At 42.8% G+C, this 18,624-nt stretch overlaps 1 protein-coding gene across 3 annotated transcripts in view; it reads right to left on the bottom strand.

Moving 5' to 3' along the window:
- Positions 1-951: 951 nt before the first annotated feature.
- The window catches only part of ATXN1 (ataxin 1), a 1,071,340-nt gene continuing 1,053,667 nt past the window's right edge, over positions 952-18,624 (bottom strand). For all 3 annotated transcript variants that reach the window (XM_069218776.1, XM_069218777.1, XM_069218778.1), the window contains one exon: positions 952-3,153. In XM_069218776.1, the coding sequence (XP_069074877.1) occupies positions 2,623-3,153 (531 nt within the window). In that variant the 3' untranslated portion in view covers positions 952-2,622. The remainder of the gene's footprint in view (positions 3,154-18,624) is intronic.

Here is an 18,624-nt window from a genome sequence, read left to right as displayed (position 1 = left end):
TATATATATAGAGTCGGGGTCATTGATATATGCTTTTGATTAGTTTTAGGAGAAAGATCCCTAAGAAGTATGCTTAGATCTTTCCCAGCTCAAAATCCCTGTGCTCCTTCCACAGCATTTTCTCTAACATTTCTAAGGTAAGGGGGTTTAGGGGGTAGAAGGAAAATGAAGGTGTGGCGGGATTACCATACACGTTTGGTGCGTTGAGTGGCTGCCAGCCGTCTACGCTCTCTCAGGCTCCTAATCTGGTAGCTGCATATCACAGCGTGCACTGGTATTCGCGCTCCCCTACACATCTCGCCTTCTCCCGGCTTCCCTCTCATTGAAAGATGCTTAGGAAATAAGAGAGACAGAATGGCATGTGTTCTGTATGTCAAAATGTGCAAGTGAAGGGCAAAGTAGCAGCAGGAAGGAAAGGATAAAATATACTCAGGTGAAACTTTACCTTTATACCAATAAAATCACTTTGCTGCGGATTTCTGAGGATTCACCTATGCAAATAAAACAATTTATGAAAAAAGGGCAAGATTTTAACGGAGGGTATCACAAGCATTCAATAATAGTGAAAAAGTCAAGAACATATAGGAAAAAAAAACTTTCAACAAATCTGCGTAACAAAAAAATCTCAGAGTTGTCCTACCAAGACCTGATTCGGCGTGACAGAAGGTCCAGAAGGAACTGTGAAAGAAATATAACCCTGTGGCCCAGAGTTTTGGCCGGTTAGTACAAAAATGCTACATTTAATAATGTTTTTTCAGTCACCCAACACCCTCCCCTGCCCCACCCTTTTCACCCCGCCCTCCCCACAACATTAGCAGATACAACTGCAGGAATACCACACAAATGATAAACTCAAGATGTGCAAATTGCAATATATTTTTGTTTGTTTTTAAAGTCCATCTTTTAAAAACACTGGACAACGATTGTTGTTTTTTCTTTCTCATTCTTTTTCTCTCATCTTTCTTTCTCACTCTCTCTTTTAAACTGTCAGCTCACATAACTTTAACTCAAGCATTAAAGTTTTTTTTTTAAAAGTGCCTCCTGTTAAGTAGTCCTTCTTGGACACTGACTGTCGCACACAAGCTCGAGATTCACATTCATCCCTTTAAAGTCACTTAGAAACTTTCAACATCTCACAGGTGAGACTCTACATGGTTAAATGTAGCTAACAGTGTTGAAGTAAATTTTCTTACTTTTTTTACACACAAATTAAAGTGAGATACAGTACTTGTTAAATGGTACACCAAGATGCTCGGCAATAAAGTGTGAATAGCCTTTTAAGTGCTTAAAGACCTTCTTCTTGTTCCTCCGCCATATTAAATTCCTTGCTATGTCACACTCAAATGGGAAAGTGGCACCAGATGCCCATAGCTATGAACGAAAAAAGTACTAGCATTAAAGAACACAAGCATTGCACTCTAAACGCATTGTAAGCACAGTTAAATGGGCAGTGTGCCTCTCTTGCACTTTGGAAGCAAATGCCCCTCAGTGCCTTAAACCTGGAAATATATTTATAGGAGACCTGCAAAAATAATCTTTGCTAAGCGTTGCATCCAACTCTCAAGTTTCGTAATCCAAAGAAACCAATAAAACAAGTAAAGAAATAGGACATTACTGTGTGAGAAGATTTCCTGCCAAAGCATGGCAATCTGGTGTGTGACTGACTGCCTCTTCCGACACAGACTGTAAGATGCCTGCAAAAAGCAGGTGGACCGTGAGGAATAAGGGCAGTTAGCCTTGAATGAAGGAAAATGTACAATGTAGTCAATGATGTCTTGTGAAATGTGTCAAAGAGTAGTATGATCGGATAGGGATCTCCTTTTCCCAGGTGATGTCCTTTTCTGCTGGCCAGTAGATTGACTAAGCTGAAATTTCTAGTTTGATCCTAGTATTGTCCAGCAAGATTGCTACTTTTACCACACAAAGACTGACTCAGAAAACACCAGGCCACATCCTTTTGTGGAGAAATGGAATCCACGTAGCAATTTTCATTTCATTGTTGATCACCTAACTATGTTGCCAAGTCAGAATTGCGTACCCGTTAATCAAGTATATTTCACATAAAAGAGCCTCAAGCGGGTTGAATGTCAACTTAGAAAGGTAGCAATGTTGCTGTACTCCAATTCACCTGTGCCTGACCAGCTCAAAAAGACATTGGGCATGGAGAGATGCCAGGCTTGTACTCACACACGCCTACACACACATTCATAACATTTCAGCTACCACGCACATACATGCAGTCCCATCTCTGTCCTTGTTTTGGTTCCCTTCTCTTCCTCCTTGCTAAGAACGGCTTCAACCCCTTGTTGTAAATTCAGCGTTGGTGCACTGTAACAAGAACAACATGACAAGAGTCCCGGGGATACTTTCATTTCTGTCAAGAGGCAAGTAAGTGCAGATGCCCCTTCCCGCAGTCCTCCAGTATTTTAGCCGCCGACGAACAAGTGGAAATAACATGTGCACCTGTCTCCTGCGCAATAACAGCTGCAACTATAACAAGGTTATAACAAAAACCTAAAATAGGATGATAATGTGTAAATACTGGGGTTATTTAGCCTACAGTACAGTAATCGGGATAAAAATGACAAGGGATAAGCCTAAATTCTTCTCTTCAAACAGCCTTCACTTGCCTACATTCGATCGACCTTCAATGCAAATCTTGACCTCCTGAGGGATAAAAGAAGGCTTGGGAAGAGTCAAAGGTGGTTCCTCTTCGGATTTCTCTAGTTTACGTGTTTCGGGAGCAGACCACCTCCTCTTCCTTATTGCCCTGGGCTTGCTGGGATCTGTTTTGTTGAACAGAGCCGCAGTAGGCAATCCTGTTTTATCCGGGTACTTTAGTTCACCATTTTCAGAAAAGATGTGAGCTCTTTCCCGGTCAATCCCATTTTCTTGCTCAGCATATCTGTGCCTACTTTCAGAAAAGTTGTCGTTCTTTGGGTGCTTCAGCAGGACGCTAGCCGGGTCTGTGGGTTGGCTCTTTTTGATGGCCCCGTTCTTCAAATTCTTGAGTGTCAGTGAAATGCAAACATCGCCCACTGACAGCTTGGAACATGGCAGTTCAAAGAGCTGGCTCGTTCTTTCCGGGCAGCAGGAGGACCAACCTTGTCCAAACACGAAAAAAGGATACTCCACCACAACCTCCACACTAACCTGTATAAACAAAAACAGAAAAGGACATGACAAATGAGAATGCTTCTTTGTTCCCCATCCAAAAGCTTCGATTTACATCTCTTCGTTCGTACACTAACAATGCACGGACATCATCCGACTTTGTTATTTTGACTTAAGACAGACACAGTTAGCATCCTTAAAACACACACACAGTTAAGCAGACTTACTATCTGATGTTAATGCATTTCTAAGGTGAAATACTGAAAATGATCAGTTTGTTTGCGGTATATGACACAGTTAATGTTAACCATGTAGTGGCAATTTAAATATCCTCTGGAAAATATCCACTTCAGTTAGGCGAGGGGTGGGGGAATAATGGGTATCGGCTCCAGTGCTCATCAACTTCACATGACTGACGATTCTTGTAGTGTACTGAAGCTTCTTGCTCACACACCCTTTTAAACCACAATCAGTCTATAAGCTAAGAGACTGGATTTCTTAATTGAAGATGTTGTTGTAGAGAGAGAGAACGAGAGGGAGTATGTGTGCATCTGCGTGCGTGCGTGTGTGTGTGTGCATGTGCGTGTACGTGTGCAAATGTCTGATCAAACTCGAGTAAAAGTATGGGAGAGTTCCAAAAAGTCAGCATGTGTGCACCATATTTAAAATACGGCGCACCAAGGTGGTAGTTAGGGAACTAGCATCAGAATGTTTGACGCTAGTCCGGAGCTTTGCAGGATTAGCGTGATAAATGTTGACGCTAATCCTACAAAGCTCTCTGAGGCCCATATCAATGGTGTGCCTCTTTTTAACGCCTGCTCTAAGCAGGCATTAAAAGTGTCCAAAAAAATGACACAAAGAAATCTTTTAGATTTCTTTGCGTAATTTTTTCAGCCCCCCTAACGGGGGGACCCCCTCTTTGCATACATTATGCCTGGTGCAGGCATAATGTAGTGCAAAGGGTTACAAAGTGTCACAATCCATGCATTGCGCCACTTCGGAAATATGGCGCAGGGATGTTGGCCTAGTTAAGCCACATTAGCGTAAAAATAAAATGCTGCTAATTTGGAGCACGGAGGCCCTAGGAGCTCTTAAATATGCCCGTAAGTCTTCTCTGAGATGGAATGCTTCCTTTAAATGTCTGTCTTTAATGATTAGAAGTTGGAAGTTGATGCATGTGGCTTTGATGTCATATTAAGGATGACCACTAGTTGAGGCTACTCATGAAGAATGCGTCCTTGGACCATTGATACAGGCTTAAGGAAAGACTGAACTTAGAAGACATGAGTCACACTTCTTTTTGCACACCTAAGAATCACTAATTTTGATACTACCTTACCATGATCTATGCAATGAGCCCCAAGATTTATTAAGCATCGGCACAACATTGTGTTATGGACCATGGTGCCAATGCCACACCCACAGAAGGAATTTAATTCGCCACATCTGTAAACTGTGCTGATTATGTTTTTGTCAGCTTACCATTAGCAGGAGTACTGTTGCCTTTTATATCATTTGATGATTCACAGTGGTAAGCCAACACTGGGCCTGCTTGGTTTACTATATTTACAAAGCTCTTTTAATTCTGTATTTCCACTTACATTCTAGCACTGCTATTCTGCCAAAGAGAGAACAGAAACAATAAAACAGTGTATGCTTTTTTATAAGCATTTAAACATGTAACCAAAAGTTTTCTATGTTCTACTGTCAAAGGTCCACCACAAACAGAAGAAGACGGCTAATAATACCACAGTGGGCAGTTTAAGAGGTAAAGGATTCAACCTGTTAACTTGGAATGTTGACGGCTATGCAGTAAGAGGAAATAGAGAATCATTCAAATTAATTAAAGGGATGTGAATCTCAGCTAATCTTGCTGCAAGTAACACGCCTAATGAGAACAGAATCAAAAATGTTATTCAAAAAATATAAATCCACCAAATGGCTTGCTCAGATCAGGCTTTTTTAATGGGACTGCTGTCCTAATGAAGAAACACTCAGGCACAGAATTTCTCAAGTTGAAAACAGAGATAGGTCTGGTAGATGGACTACACTCAAAATGACACCAATAAAATAATTTTATGGCAAGCTTTTATGGTCTGAATATTGACAAACCAGAACCTTTGAAATGTCTTTTTACTAAGTTGCTGGCATTCCACTCATGGGTGAGAGTAGGGGGAGATGTTTAATACTCTCAGGAATAGCGTTCTCAACAGATCTACAACACTACTCTCCACGGATACCCCAAAGGTCCTTAGTTGTGTTAAAAATATAATACAGGACTCAGAGCTACGTGATATCAGGTGGAAAAAATCTGAGAAACAAAGAGGGTATACTTTTCATAGTACAAATATCGACATTTCTTAAGGTTAGACTTGCTCTCGTTGACAGTATTATGCTAGACAAAGTACAGGACATCAGACACATCCCAGCACATCTATCAAATCTTTTGTCAGTCGCACTAAAAGTAGTTTTCCCTAAGCAACCCACATTCCACAGGTGGACATTAGATCAACAGATCTGATTAGAGGCAGATGCACTACAAGAGATAATTTATAAAACAAAGGTGTTATTTTAGCTTAAAAGGGTTCCATCACTCATTGTTTGGTTTACAATACCTAGAAAGCCTTTATAAGAGATATTTAGTTTAAAATTCACAAAACAGTGGAAGTTAGTAAGTAGGAAGATGATGAATGATTAGAACAGAATAGACAAGGTCTAAAAGCTGGATTACAAAGACAGAACTCCCTACAAAACATAGTTAGGTATAAACACAAGATCTAGAGAGACTCAAAGCAAGACTAGCCACGAAAGACAGAATGTGTTAGGAAGTTAGCACATTGCACCACTTTGAATGTGGGGAAAAGTGTAACATTGCTAGCATAGAGTACAAATGGCAAAAAAATCCATAATATAAGCAGCGTTCAGGAGAAGAAAAAAGGGAGAGAGACAAGTAGCGGGAAAGAGCTTGAAGAGGCCTTTCATATTTTCCTTCATGAAATCTACAATGAGCGAACAATATCTAACCCAAGGGAGATAAAAAATGGCTAAAAGACAGATACATACCAAGATTCACTGCTCAGGAAAACGTACTATCTTCACAGGAAATTTCTGAAGCTGAGGTAATGAATAACTAAGGAAATTCAAAAGAGGGAAAGCAGATGGCCCTGATGGCATTTCTCAAGAAGCATGTTAAAGAAAGCATCATGGGGCTTCTAATACCAATTTGTGAAGAAGTGGTCAATTCAGTCCCTTTCGAAAGATACCTAGTTACCACCAAGACACCATCCTCACTGGATGACTCAACCATAATACTAGTAATGAAACTTAATGAAAGCCCTAAAAATGTGAATAATATAGGCTTGTTTTGCTTTTAAATCGTGATTACAAGATCTTCTCTGGTGTTTTGGCTGGTAACTTAGCATTAGATTAGCCACAAGTCTAACAAATAAAGTTCAGAAAAGCATCATACCAGGTAGATAATTAAAGGATCTAACATGCTATTATTATGTTCAACAGATCTTGCTGAAACCTTCTAAAGAGCACCTGTGAAACTCACACTGGATTCTGCTTAGGATTTCAACACAGTTTGTTGGACAGACCTGTGGGGGGAATTAGAAATAGCTGTGCCGAGCCCGCAGTTTATTAAGACCAAGTAAAAACATACAGATCTCCTAGCGTTAAAAGGTAACCCCATCTCTGCCAGGCCTTTTCCCCCTCAGGTGCCGGCCTTTTTTTGGCTATTTGGGGCAGTTCGGGCTTAGGCCCTCATAACATTTTGACCACATAAGCTACTGATGGACCTGGCCCTTTCACAGGGTCATTCCCCAAACTGTATGCCTTTTCCTCCTTACTTTTCTGGCCCTTTTTAGTTGACGTTATGACTCTGGGCACTTTACCACTGCTAATCAGTGCTAAAGTGCACATGCTCTCCCTTATAAACTTGGTATGATTGGCTTATACCTTATTGGCATATTTAATTTACCTGTAAGTCCCTTGTAAAGTGGTATCTCTATATACAGGGCCTGTAAATGAAATGCTACTAGTGGGCCTGCAGCACTGCTTGCACCACCCGCTGAAGTAGCTTTTCAAACCTGTCTCAGGCCTGCTAGCGCAGGGCCTGCATGCACAGTTTTCTGGCACAGGGACCTGGCATCTAAATTTACTTGCCAGGCCCAGAACTCCCCTTTCACTACAGGGTGGTAACTCCCCCTACCCTAAGGTAGGCCCTAGCCAGCCCTATGGGCAGGGGGCTATGTATGTAGAAGGCAAGACATATGCCTGGTTGCGTGGCCTGTGCTGGTAGTGACAAACAGCCTATTTGGGTTTTCACAGCTGTGCATGCTGCCTTCTCATAGGATTGCATTGGAAATACCCTGCCTTATGTGTAGGGGGTATCGTCTGATTTATGAGGGGTAGCATGGGCATGTTTGGTATGGTTGTAATGGTAGTGAGAAATGCTACTTACGGGTGTAGGTGGATTTTTTTATCATCATTACAGAAATGCCACTTCTAGAAAGTGAGCATTTCTCTGTGCTTATGACTCTGGTGTTTTGCAGCTTGACTCCAAACCACGTCTGGGCAGAGTGACAGTTGGGCTTTGTGCATACTTTTCAGACAGCCTGCACACAGGGAGGGTGGAGGTGTCACAGAGGTGCATCTGCATACTGAATAGTCTTCCTGGGTCGAGAGAAGGGAGAGGCAGAGCACATCTGCATTTGTAAAGGCTGTGCCCCGGCCTCACACAATAGGGTCGTTACCCCCAGCTGATGTTTGGAGCCTGTGCAAGAGGAGAGAGGGGCCACTCTCAGAACCAGTTGTAACTGGTTGCAACCTCCTCTCCCCTCTCTTTGTGAAACACACTGTAAACTGAGTATAAATACAGGGGCTTTATCCCCATAATTTAGACATTCTTGGGACATCTTCAGGGCACAGAACGCTATTGAATGGACTCACCAGGACCCACCTTGGACTGCTGCTGTGCTGACCTGTGACCTGCTAGGTCACTAGGAGGAACTGCCACCATCTGCATCCCTTGTGCTGGCCTGTTGTTGGGGCCTGCCAGCCCTGTGATTCTCCCCCCTCTTCTGTCTCCAGGGGCAGGGTGCGCTGGCCCCTGACCACTGCAACCACATCCAGCTCGAGGAGGGATGCATTTCTTCTGCCTTGAGCTGAGGGCAGCGCTTTAATTATGGGCCCCCTAGCGCCTCATGAACGCTCTTACTGATCCCAGGCTCTCTCAAGCGCATCGTGGCGCGAGGAATTCACCGCTGCGTCCCGCCCCATTAAAATGCCCCCAGTGCTTTGAACTGAGCGCAACCGAAGAGAGGATTCACCGCTGCGACCCGGGTGGCGTATTCCCGAAGAGCCGGGAGCGCATTGGAATCGCGCTCCAGCCTGTGCCCCCAAAGCACCAACAAAGGGATGAAAAGTAGCAAGCGTGCTCCTACCGTGCCACCAGGGCAAATCGCGCTCTGGTGCCTGCCCTCTGTTACGGCCCAGACGACCCTGCTTCTGCAGTTGGAAGCCAGGCGGGGGGAAGGAAGCCTCATCAGAGGCTCCCCTGCCCCACTGGGACCCTTTGTGTCTTTGTTGATGGGCAGCGGGGGAGGAAGCCTCATCGGAGCTCCCCCTGTCCCAACAGAGGACCCAATCCTCTGCTGAGACTGTGGGCGGGGCGGGAGCCATGCCAGAGCCCCCCCCATGCCGCTGGTCTCCTTCGGGCCCCTGCTGTTTGACCCTTGTTGCTTTGGGCATTATTGTGGATGCCCCCTTCGTTGGTGGGCCAGTGGAGGCCCGGGGGCCCCCAGAGATTGCAGGCCCCCAGAGGGGCCTGTTATAAAAGCGGAGGGGGTGCGTGTCTCCCCCCCTCCTAAACCAATCATCAGAGTTGCCCCCAGAGTGAGCTCACGGAATGCCTGGGGCCCTATTTTGTTCTTTGTAGCACAGGAGGTGCCTCCCATAAATAAACCAGGTACTTTCCAGAGACTACCTATGCTTTGCTAAATGTTCCTGTTATGGGCATTAAGGGCCTGGGATGGTAACCTGCATATTTTATGACTTGCCATATGTTCTCTAATGTTCCTTTTATGGATAATTATGATGTGTTTATGACAAGTGCATTTCGTTCTTTAATGTGATTCCTGACTACTGCTTATGTTGCAGAATTCTGAGTACTTATGTATTATAGTGTGACTACTGCTTATTCTTACAGAGTTGTAGTAACCTGTGTAACGTTCTGACAACTGCTAAAGTAGCAGGGTATTACTGACATGTAATGTGTGGTCTAACTATGTTTTGTGCAATACAGTTTATTTTTACATAGCTCAGTGTTGTGTTTACTTTGTGGTGTATACATATTGTGTCACGTGTTGTGCAAATGCTTTACACATTGCCTCTGGGTTAGGCCTGACTGCTCATGCCAAGCTACCAAGGGGGTGAGCAGGGGTTATCTCGGACGTGTAACTCCCTTGCCCTGACTATAGTGGGTGGGTTCTGCCTGGCTTAGGTGCATACCCTAGCCAACCAGAAACCCCATTTCTAACAGTTACCGACGCAAATTTGTGTCCTTTTTTTCCAGCATCCTAGGGATTCGAGAGGTACCCAGAGTTTGTAGTTTCCCCTGGAGGAGACCAAGAAATTAGTCAAAATACAGCTAAAATTTCATTAAAAAAAAAACGGAAAAAAGTGCTGCAGAAGAAAGCATGTGTTTTTTTCCCCCTACAAATGGCATCAACAAAGCGTTTGCTGTGCTACAATCACCATCTTGCCAGCTTTCAGGAAGGCAGACTTGAATCAGTAAACTACATTTTGCAACACAATTTTGGCATTTTACTGGGATGAACCCAATTTTTACTATTTTTTGTGCTTTCAGCCTCCTTCCAAAAAGTGCCAGAAATGGGTGTGAAACCAAAGCTGAATCCTGGACAGCTAAACATTTCTGAAAAATAGACAGCATTCTGAATTCAGCAAGGGATCATTTGTGTAGCTCCTTCAAAGTTTTCCTACAGAAGGTAACAGCTAAAATAAAAAAATATTGAAACTGAGGTGAAAAAAGAGCCATTTCTGTCCACGTTTTCTTCTATAACGTTTTCCAGCTGTGCCAGATTTTTGAAAATAATATACTGTTACGTCTGCTGGACTCTTCTGGTTTCGGGGCTATATAGGGCTTGTAGGTTCATCAAGAACCCTAGGTACCCAGAGCCAATAAATGAGCTGCACCTTGCAATGGGTTTTCATTGTATACAGGATATACAGCAATTCATTTGGTGACATATAAAGAGTGAAAAATAGGTATCAAGAAAACCTTTATATAAAATGGGCAGAAGATAAGGTGTTGAGAAGCAGTGGTTATTTGCACATCTCTGAATTCCGGGGTCCCCATACTAGCATGTGAATTATAGGGCATTTCTCAAATAGATGTCTTTTTTTACACACTGTATTTCATTTGGAAGGAAAAAATGTAGAGAGAGACAAGGGGCAATAACACGTGTTCACATTGACACATCACATTTTTACATTGAAATCTGACGTGTCTAGCTGTGGATTTTGGCCTCTAGCTCAGCTGGCACCTAGGGAAACCTACCAAACCTGTGCTTTTTTTTAAAAAACAGACACCTAGGGGAATACAGGATGGGGTGACTTGTGGGGCTCTCACTAGGTTCTATTACCCAGAATCCTTTGTAAACCTCAACATTTGGCAAAAAAAACACATTTTCCTCACATTTTGATGATAGAAAGTTCTGGAAACTGAGAGGAACCACAAATTTCCTTCCACCTAGCATTCCCCCAGGTCTCCCGATAAAAATGGTACCTCACTTGTGTTGGTAGGCTTAGTGCCAGGGACAGGAAATGCCCCAAAACGCAACATGGACACATCACATTTTTTTATTGACAACTGACATGTTTTTGGGAAAGTGCCTGGCTGTGGATTTTGGTCTCTAGCTCACCCGGCACCTCAGAAAACCTACCAAAACTGTGCATTTATGAGAACTAGACACATAGGGGAAACTCGGATGGAGTAACTTCTGGAGCTCTCAACAGGTTCTGTTCCTCAGAATCCTTAGCAAACCTCAAAATGTGGCAAAAAAAACACTTTTCCCTCACATTTCGGTACTGAAAAGTTCTGGAATCTGAGGGGAGCCACAAACTTCCTTCCACCCGGCATTCCCCCAGGTCTCCCGATAAAAATGGTACCTCACTTGTGTGGGTAGGCCTAGTGCCTGCGACAGGAAATGCCCAAGAACTACGTGGACACATCAAAATGATCAAATACAAAACTACCTGTTTCTGCAGGGGCGGGGAGGCACCTGCGTTTTTGGTCCTGGGCTCAGCAGCCATATAGGGAAACCTAGCAAATCCAGACATTTCTGAAATTTAGACACCAGAGAGAGTGCAGGGAGGTGTGACATGCATGGATCCCCAGTATTTTCTTATCCAGAATCCTCAGCAAACCTCACATTTAGCTAAAAAATCAAATTTTTCCCACATTTCTGTGTGTGCTCACCACACCGGCACAAATTTCCTACCACCCAATGTTCACCTCAGTCTCCCGATAAAAATGATACCTCACTTGTTTAGGTGGGCCAAGTGCCTGTGACAGGGAAGAGCCAAAAACGTGTTGAAATTGAGGGGGAACCAAAGCGGTCCGAAATGACTGTTTGGAAAAAATAGTTTTTAGGCTGGCAAGTGGGGCAGAATTGTTATCGGTATAGATGCGACAATGCTGGGTAGTAGGAATTTTGTGGATTTCTGGAGATCTGTGAGAAAAAATGTGTGATTTCAAGCAAAGTTGGAAGTTTGCAAGTTATTGTGGGTAAGAAAATGGTGCGGGTGCATGTGAAGCACACAACCTTGGACTCACCCAGATGTTTAGCTTTCAGATGTGTCTAGGTCTCGTAGATTTTTCTACATGGCAGCGTCTCAAAGTCCAAAAAGTGCAGCCCTCACCATTCCAAGACGAAAGTTAGCCAAGCTCTCATGGCCCAAACGTAAAACCAAACCACAAAATAATCAAATGTCCTCTTGCTTGCCATTGGGATAAGATCTTTTAGTGTGCGGGGGAGAGCTGAAAGACTGTTACCCCCTGCAGTTGGAGTGGCAGCATAACCATACCCATACTGGTTGGTAGCCATGACCCCACTATTTCTTTAATTCCCTGGCATCTAGTAGGCTTCTTTTTAGCCCCCCCTCCCCCTCCCCAGGAGTGGATCGGGGGTAATTGCCCCATCTGGCCAACTTTGTTTCCATTGAAAAAAAATCTTCCCTGGTGTCTGGTGGGCTTTCTGCCCCCTTAGGGGCAGAAGACCTTTCCAAAAATAGGCTGATCTGCCCCCAAAGGGTGCAGAAATAGGCACCAGTAATATGCGCCCTTGGGGAGCGATCCTTGTCCAAGGGGCTGCCCCCCAAAATAAAACACACACACACACACCAATCCCTGGTGCCTAAGTGGTTTCTGCCCCCTGGGGGCAGATCGGCCGAATAGAAATACACCGATCTGCCACCAAGGGGGGCAGGAATGGCCTAAAAGAAACTTTCCTCCCAGGGGAACAACCCTTGCCTAAAGGGTCGCTCCCCATCTGTAAAAAAAAAAGAAGAAAAATAAATTAGAAAATCCCTGGTGCCTAGGGGGGCAGAAATATCCTAAAATAAATTTGTCCCCCCAGGGAAGCGACCCTTGCCTAAGGGGTCTCTCCCCACATGGAAAAAATGAAAAAAATAATATCCCTGGTGTCTAGTGGGTTCTGCCCCACGCGGGGGCAGATCAGCCTAATTAAAATAGGCTGATCTGCCCCAAGGAGGGGGGGGGGGGGAAGAGGGGGGCAGAAAAGGCCTAATAATAAAATGCCCCTCTGGGGAGCGACCCTTGCTCAAGGGGTTGCTCCCCTTATATGTAAATAGAAACAAACAAACACAAAATCGTTGGTGTCTAGTGGGCATTTCTGCAGCCCGATCATTTCACGATCGGGCTGCAGAACTGTTCAGACAGACATGAAATGAAAGGAAAGGCCTTTCCTTTCATTTCATGTCATGTCCTCTGCCTGCCCCTAGCCCCCGATCGGAAGAGAAATGCAAAACATTTCTCTTCGAATCACGCTGGGGTGGCCTCTGATGAGGTCAGCGTGCAGTCACAGATGTCACGGGGCTGGGGGGGAATGGGAAGCGATTCCCCTTCCATCCCTGCCCTGGGGGGGGGGGTGGTGGGAGGCTCATGGGGGGAGTGCCAGTGCTCCCCCCATGAGCCTGGTGCAGGACGAGGAGGTTACGTCCCTGCCGCCTGAGAGCCAAGGACGTAACCAGCTCGTCCCGGGCACCTAAGGGGTTAAAAGATACTTACTAAGAAAACTAAATATTAATGACAAGACAGGGTTGTCCTTTTTCTACCTTACTATCCTATCCCTATAAAAGCACCACAATCTCAAATGGTAAGATCAGATAATAACATTCCTTTCTTTGAAGCAAATGGATTCCATAAAAAAGCACGCTATATGCATGCACTTCACATCCTGGCAATGCCATATAATATGTGGAAAAGCTCATCAGCAGCTTAACTCAGCTGGCTGCATATCAGATTAATAACACCAAAACAGAGATCATGACTTGGAAAGAATGTCCTGTAGAGAAATAAGATAATAAGTAGTCCTTATCAAACACATTTTGGGCAACATACCACAGGCAAACTTAAATAAAGTAAATTAAGGGTGGAAGGTCCATTCTTCCAAAACTCACTTTTCATTTCAATTACAGCTATTAAATTTTCAGAAAAAATGTATACCTAAGATTGAGGACTAAATTGGTAGTTTTATTTGGGCTTTCAAAGGGGCTATTAGGGAAAGAGGTCACAAAAAACCGGGGAAAGGTGGTCTATCACTTACAGGCATTTCACTTAAAAATGCAGAATGCTGACTGCTTATGCCAACCACTCAAGCAAAGGTAGCATGTATCAAACAATGTTGTTGAATGTAGTCACGGAGCATTTCCTACACAAATTAACAAATTAAGCTTGTCAAAAATATCACCACAAAAGTGCTTAAGCCCTACGCAAATGTATGGTTAGAGACAAGGCAAATTTCAGGCATTAAAATTATAGCAGGTTAGCCCCAACAGCAACTCCCTTGACACACCAGTGTGTTTGAGAAATCAGTTGTGCATTCCCTTTAAAGATGCAGGACTCACGTACTTGAGACAACTTTTAGACAAAACTAACCCTCTATCTTGGAACTCCTTAGAAGAGAGAACATCAGGAGCCCTTTCAAGGGACAAATACATAGAACTATTATCCTCCCCACTCACTTGGGTAGCAAAAGTCTCCACAAAGTTGGAAGAAGATCTACTTAACATCACCCCGAGGAAGAAGGTCATTATCAGATGCAATTGTGAGCTGTGTACAAAAGATGACAAACTAAAACCTGCATTCATCCCAGGAGATGGATACTTGAAATTGTCAGAGATGGGGAATGTATGGCAAGTATCTTTAGGCATTCTGCACTCCACAGTTAAGTCTTCTACCCTTTATAGGACCATGTAAAGATTGACAAGGCTACTGAAATAGAAAAACATTCAATACAAGAGGTGAGGCACTCCTGAATAAAAAGGATTCTGGGTAACAGAACCTGGAGAGGTCAGTTTTCTTTGGGAAAATGTGATGTGTCCACGTTGGTGTTTAGGTAGCACTATGGTAGTTGTCTTGCGAGCTGTGTTTGTCTGCTCCCCTTACCTTTTGACACTTTCTGTGTTTTACTACAAAGTAGGTTTTACATAGTCATTATGCAGATGTCTCGTTAAATACCAGATGATGTCAGCGCCTTGCTCGTTTACCTTATGAGAGTATAAAGGTTTTTCTCGATATCGGCTTGCTGTATTTCATATGGTGTATTGTTTGAGAACAGTAATGGATTTGACAAATATATTATGCAGATTTTGTTTCTAACATGTCATTTAGAAACTACGATTGATTGTTAGCTTACGCTTCCTATGGACACTTTCCCTAATCAAGGATGGTAAGCATACCTCTATTTATCTGATATATCTTCCTTACGTTACACTGCCATTATGACCATCATCACCACAATTTTTTTTTTTAATAAATTAATTGATCATCACTAATTGTGCAATTCCCCCGAAGAGAGTTGGGAAATATGTTATGTTATTGTATTCTTTTTTGTGTTTGACTACAGGTATGGTTCAGTTCCTCTAGACCACTGTGATCTGTTGTGAGTATAGTCTCACTGCTGTATATGTTTTGTTATACGTTTTGACCACAGAGTATTGTTTCTCTTCTATTTTTTGGAGAAGATTGGAAGGTGCGACACATGCTGACTTTTTTTTGGAGTGGTAAAAGTAATGCCTTTCTGACCACCCGTTTCTTTAGAGTCAAGGACCATTATTTCCATTAACTCTATTTTTGTTTTTAACCTTGACCAGCGCTTCGTTGCACTAATAAATTTGGTTTCTAAAGGGAGTGTCAGAGCCAATTTTAAGACTTGTTTCTTTTCTCTCTAACTTTTTCTCACCCTTCAGACTCTTCACATAATTTTGGTTAAGTGGCCCCCAAAAGGGTCCTGTCAGACACTGAAGTACCAGTCTGACGTGGAGCAAGCCCAATGATGATACATGAGGGCCCTTGCTTCTGAATTAACCCATACCTGAGACACCTAGAGTTTTTCTGTGTTGTCTTGTCTTTTTTGGAACAGTGTACCTTTTTGACTGACGCAAAGTAATTCAACACCGCAATTTGTGCTGTGTTACATTACTCGAGATTTATGAAGCGATGCAGGGCCATGCCAAGGTGGCCATGCATAGCTTCATAAACCTCACTTTTCATTTCCTTCGCTCTTGCACCATGTTGCATGGTGCAACAGCAATGCAAAGGGCTTATAAGTATGGCCCTTGATGTGTCATGGAGATGTGATGAGTGTATAGTAACAATACATAACCTGCACCTACAGATATACTTACACTTCTCCATAGAAGTAAAAAGCAAATTCTCATTTTGCACGTTGTATGGTTAAACCTTTTCAGAAGACTGGTCACAAAATATTATTTTTAGATTTGATTTTTGCACCACCGCTTAACCTGTAGTGTCAAAACTGTTGTACCTGCATTGCTCTATTACTAAGGATCAAACATTAGCAGAACCACTTATTTTCCTTATAAAGCCCTAGGTCGTAATTAATTACAATGTGCTCATACTAAAGTCAGACCCACACTCAATTTAACTGTTTCGCAAATGGCACGGTCAAATCTATTTTAAACACAGTGTGATCGTAAGGACCATGAGTCGATCCTTCACGTGTAAAGACTTTGGGGCAGTTACCAAGGCTCGGAATTAAATCAAGCCCAGCCTTTCAAAAATGTAGGTGTGTAGGCTGATGTACATACATGACGTTCGTTTTCACACCACCGTTTTACCAGTGAAACATCTTTACACTGTGGTTTAGGTTCAAGCAGAAATTAAGAATGAGATGTTTGGAATGTCCGCAAAGGCCTCCTTTTTTAAAACTGATCTTTACGGGCAGATACGTTCTCTGCCTCCAGACCTTCCTGGACGTTGGAGCATGGACTGAGAAATTTAGTGGCACAATAAAAGATAACTGTGTAGCGAACTATCACGTTTGGCAGCATGTTATTTAATGGATATTAATTATGCTTTGCATTTATTGCCTTGCATTTTTTTCTGGTATAAGGGATTAGTTTAAAATCTCTACTTAGTTGTTTCTGAGATATACTGCATAGCAACAGTTTCTTTGGAAAACGGACAGGGGGTTGGTCGGTAAATTTCTACTTCGTGTAACAACAGGCATGACTTCTTTTTGGTTTATTACTAACATTTGTAGCAGTTGCTACCGTTTTCAAAGCAATGCCACTATGGCAGCCCTTACTAGTTGCAAAGATCTAAGCATGACTACCTGCTCCACTTCAGATTTTTCTTGCAATGTGGGACTTGTAGTCATTTTTATTCCATTATAATTCCCTGGAGGTAATTTAAAGGTTGCAGATGCTCCTCCTTGCTTGCCCCATGTCAACCCTGGCACTGCCTTTTGTGGGTCCTGGCTTCAAAGGTAGCAAAGAAAGTGCAAGGAACAGAAATTAAACTGTTATCTGAACTTTGTTTACTTTCTGAAGCTGCAGTGTAAGGATATTTCGGAAAAAGGAAAAAAAAAAAAGAAAGAAAACTTGCAAAAAGGCGTCTACATGCCTCTGTCTGTCCCTTGTTACCAGGAGAGAAAGGGAAATAGAAAAGGCCAGAGAGCGAACACAAAGGAAAGATAAACTAATGGAATGGAGCAAAAGGATGCTGCAAGGAAACAGGTGAGAGGCAGAATGACAAAGAAGGTGTGTGTGTGGGGTGGGGTGGCATTGATAGCCCATGCTGTGAGGACCGGGGCGGTCCTCACAGCATGGGTAAACACTGTCAGTCCCAGACAAACACTATCCCTGTGAGGACTGGTGCACTAGGAGGACCAGTCCCCACAGAGTGTTTAGGTAGTTTAGAGCGAGTGTATCAAAAAAACTAAAAGTGCACTTAGATTTGCCTATAATGTTCCCTAGTATCAAAGCCTGCGTGGAGTTAGAATAGTAAATACACATTTCATTACGGTCGATGGCCGGTCCTCATAATTATAGGTATGTCATATTGTTTATGTGTGTGAGATATGAGAGATGAAGCAAGGTAAAGGGCAACAACATAACACAAGAGAAATGTGAAGGCAAAATAATGCAGAGACATAAGCAACACATACATTGGACAAGGGAGAGAGATTTTAAATAACTGAACGGGAGAGATAAAAATGGGTGTCATGGGCAGGGAAATCAGTAATTTTCCCTAGCAGATATTCATAATATGGCATAGCTTGGCGGTTGTATGGTATTCTAGTGTGATGATGGACAGGAGAGCAATGATTATGAATGCTAAAAGGCATTTTCAGCTGTAATTGCATATGACCACCTGTGGCTTATGATGATTTTAACTGGGCAAGTTATATTTATGCCTCTGTCATATCTTGATGGAACTGTTCTCAACATATAGGTGTTATGGAAAAGAGTTATAGCACTTATTTTATGTTTGTTAAATTAATACCACTTCCTAGGACGACATCAGGCCAAATTATGTCCCTTCCCGATATTTTCCTGTGGGCAAAAGTTGAGTGATATCAATGTTGCTACCCCTGGCATTTTGATGAATTGACATTCATGTATGAATCCAGGTTAGAAGTCCCAAAATGAAAAGAAAAAACATAACTAGAGTAATTACTCTTGCATGGGCCTAGGACACTTGGCAGCTATGATCAAATGTATCAGTGGGTTTAAAATTGTCCTTCTACCCCATACACAGTGCACTGTGCTAACAGGGAAAGCCTGCAAAAAGTGTATCATTTTCACACAACTTGTAAATTTGTTTATCTATTTGACAGATAATTTTAAAATACGCTAAAACTGTTTTGATGTTAATTTGTTAACTAGATAATTGGTTGTGTTAATTATTGAATTATTTTTAATAATTTAGATAATTTG

The sequence above is a fragment of the Pleurodeles waltl genome, chromosome 2_1 (assembly GCF_031143425.1).
Source record: "Pleurodeles waltl isolate 20211129_DDA chromosome 2_1, aPleWal1.hap1.20221129, whole genome shotgun sequence".
NCBI lineage: Eukaryota > Metazoa > Chordata > Amphibia > Caudata > Salamandridae > Pleurodeles > Pleurodeles waltl.
This window is presented reverse-complemented; position numbering and strand designations above follow the sequence as displayed.